General features: G+C 45.2%; 1 protein-coding gene across 1 annotated transcript in view; it reads left to right on the forward strand.

Moving 5' to 3' along the window:
• The window catches only part of tubgcp2 (tubulin gamma complex component 2), a 9084-nt gene that overhangs the window by 2819 nt on the left and 4446 nt on the right, over positions 1–1819 (forward strand). The window contains exons 7-11 of the mRNA XM_014014787.1: positions 321–520; positions 660–849; positions 964–1109; positions 1176–1356; positions 1426–1606. Coding sequence (XP_013870241.1) covers positions 321–520; positions 660–849; positions 964–1109; positions 1176–1356; positions 1426–1606 — 898 coding nt within the window. The remainder of the gene's footprint in view (positions 1–320; positions 521–659; positions 850–963; positions 1110–1175; positions 1357–1425; positions 1607–1819) is intronic.

Genomic DNA, 1819 nt, shown 5'->3' on the forward strand with positions numbered 1-1819 from the left:
ATATAAAGTTATTAGTGAAGAAAATCCATCTGGATAACAGCAGACTGACTGCTCGTAAAATATACCACAGGTCTGGACCCCTCGTGAATTTTGTTCATATCTTAAAAAAATCTTAGATTACGAGAAAATTGGTGAATGCCACAAATTCTTCTAAATCACTCGTACGCACAGCTTAAGATCAAATCTGTTTGTATGAACGGTTTTTGCGTGAAGCCCATTGTTTTAGTTTTATCGCTGACTCAGCGTAATGATCAGGACTCATTTTGGTTGGTAATTGTAGATTTAATGATTTCTGCTGATTGTTTTCGTTTGTCGTCCAGGTTCATCGAGGAGAAGTCGTCCTTCGAGTATGGCCAGGTGAACCACGCCCTCACGGCGGCGATGAGGACTCTGATGAAGGAGTACCTGATCCTCATCACTCAGCTGGAGCACCTCCAGCGGCAGGGCCTACTGTCTCTGCAGAAACTCTGGTTTTACATCCAACCCACCATGAGGACTATGGAGATTCTGGCGTCTATCGGTAGGAGGAGGAGCATCGTACTTTGTTGCCTGATTCATTCTTGCAAGAATCTCCAGATTAATCAGCAGCACAGAGAAACACAGAACAATAAAGACTATTTTAATACATAAATAATGTCATTTCTCTCATTCTGTCCCAGCCTCCTCGTTGGACAAAGGGGACTGTATGGGCGGGTCGACTCTCAGCCTTCTTCATGATCGGACCTTTAACTACACGGGTGACAGCCAGGCTCAGGAGCTCTGCCTTTACCTCACTAAAGCAGCCAGCGTGCCCTACTTTGAAATTCTGGAGAAGTGGATCTACAGAGGCATCATCAAGGATCCGTACAGGTGTTTGTCCACCATAATGTGRTTTAAACGGGACAAAATGTTCCAGTTAGGATTCCTTTTGTTCTGGACAGTTTAAAACGCTCACAGTTTGTGTCTCGGTTCTGCTTTGCTCAGCGAGTTTATGGTAGAGGAGCACGAGCTGCAGAAGGAGAAGATTCAAGAGGACTACAACGACAAGTACTGGGACCAGAGGTACACCATCGTCCAGCACCGGATTCCCTCCTTTCTGCAGAAAATGGCTGACAAAATATTAAGCACAGGTGAGAACYAAGAAAACCTGCATAAAACAAGCTTCAGAAGCTGGATTTAAATGTGTTCTTCTACAGGGAAGTACCTGAACGTGGTGCGAGAGTGTGGCCGGGATGTGACGTGTCCCGATGCTAAGGAAGTTCTGTACACCCTGAAGGAGCGGGCCTACGTGGAGCAAATAGAGAAGGCCTACAACTACGCCAGCAAGGTCCTCCTGGACTTCCTGATGGAAGAGAAGGAGCTGGTGTCACGTCTCAGGTGAGCAGATCAGAGCAGCATCTCYGACTGACAGAACAGAGTTGAACTAACATCGTCTGTTTCCTTCAGATCAATAAAGCACTACTTTCTGATGGACAAAGGAGATTTCTTCGTGCACTTCATGGACCTGACAGAGGAGGAGCTGAAGAAGCCAGTGGATGACATCGTTCCTCCGAGACTTGAAGCTCTGCTGGAGCTGGCTCTGAGAATGAGCACAGCCAACACGGACCCCTTCAAAGATGATCTGAAGGTGGGCACAGATCAAACTTAATATGACCAACATACACAACCTGATCATTAATATGACCAACATACACAACCTGATCATTAATATGACCAACATACACAACCTGATCATTAATACGACCAACATACACAACCTGATCATTAATATGACCAACATACACAACCTGATCATTAATATGACCAACATACACAACCTCATCATTAATGTGACCAACAT

This window comes from Austrofundulus limnaeus, unplaced genomic scaffold (assembly GCF_001266775.1).
Source record: "Austrofundulus limnaeus strain Quisiro unplaced genomic scaffold, Austrofundulus_limnaeus-1.0 Scaffold119, whole genome shotgun sequence".
Lineage (NCBI taxonomy): Eukaryota > Metazoa > Chordata > Actinopteri > Cyprinodontiformes > Rivulidae > Austrofundulus > Austrofundulus limnaeus.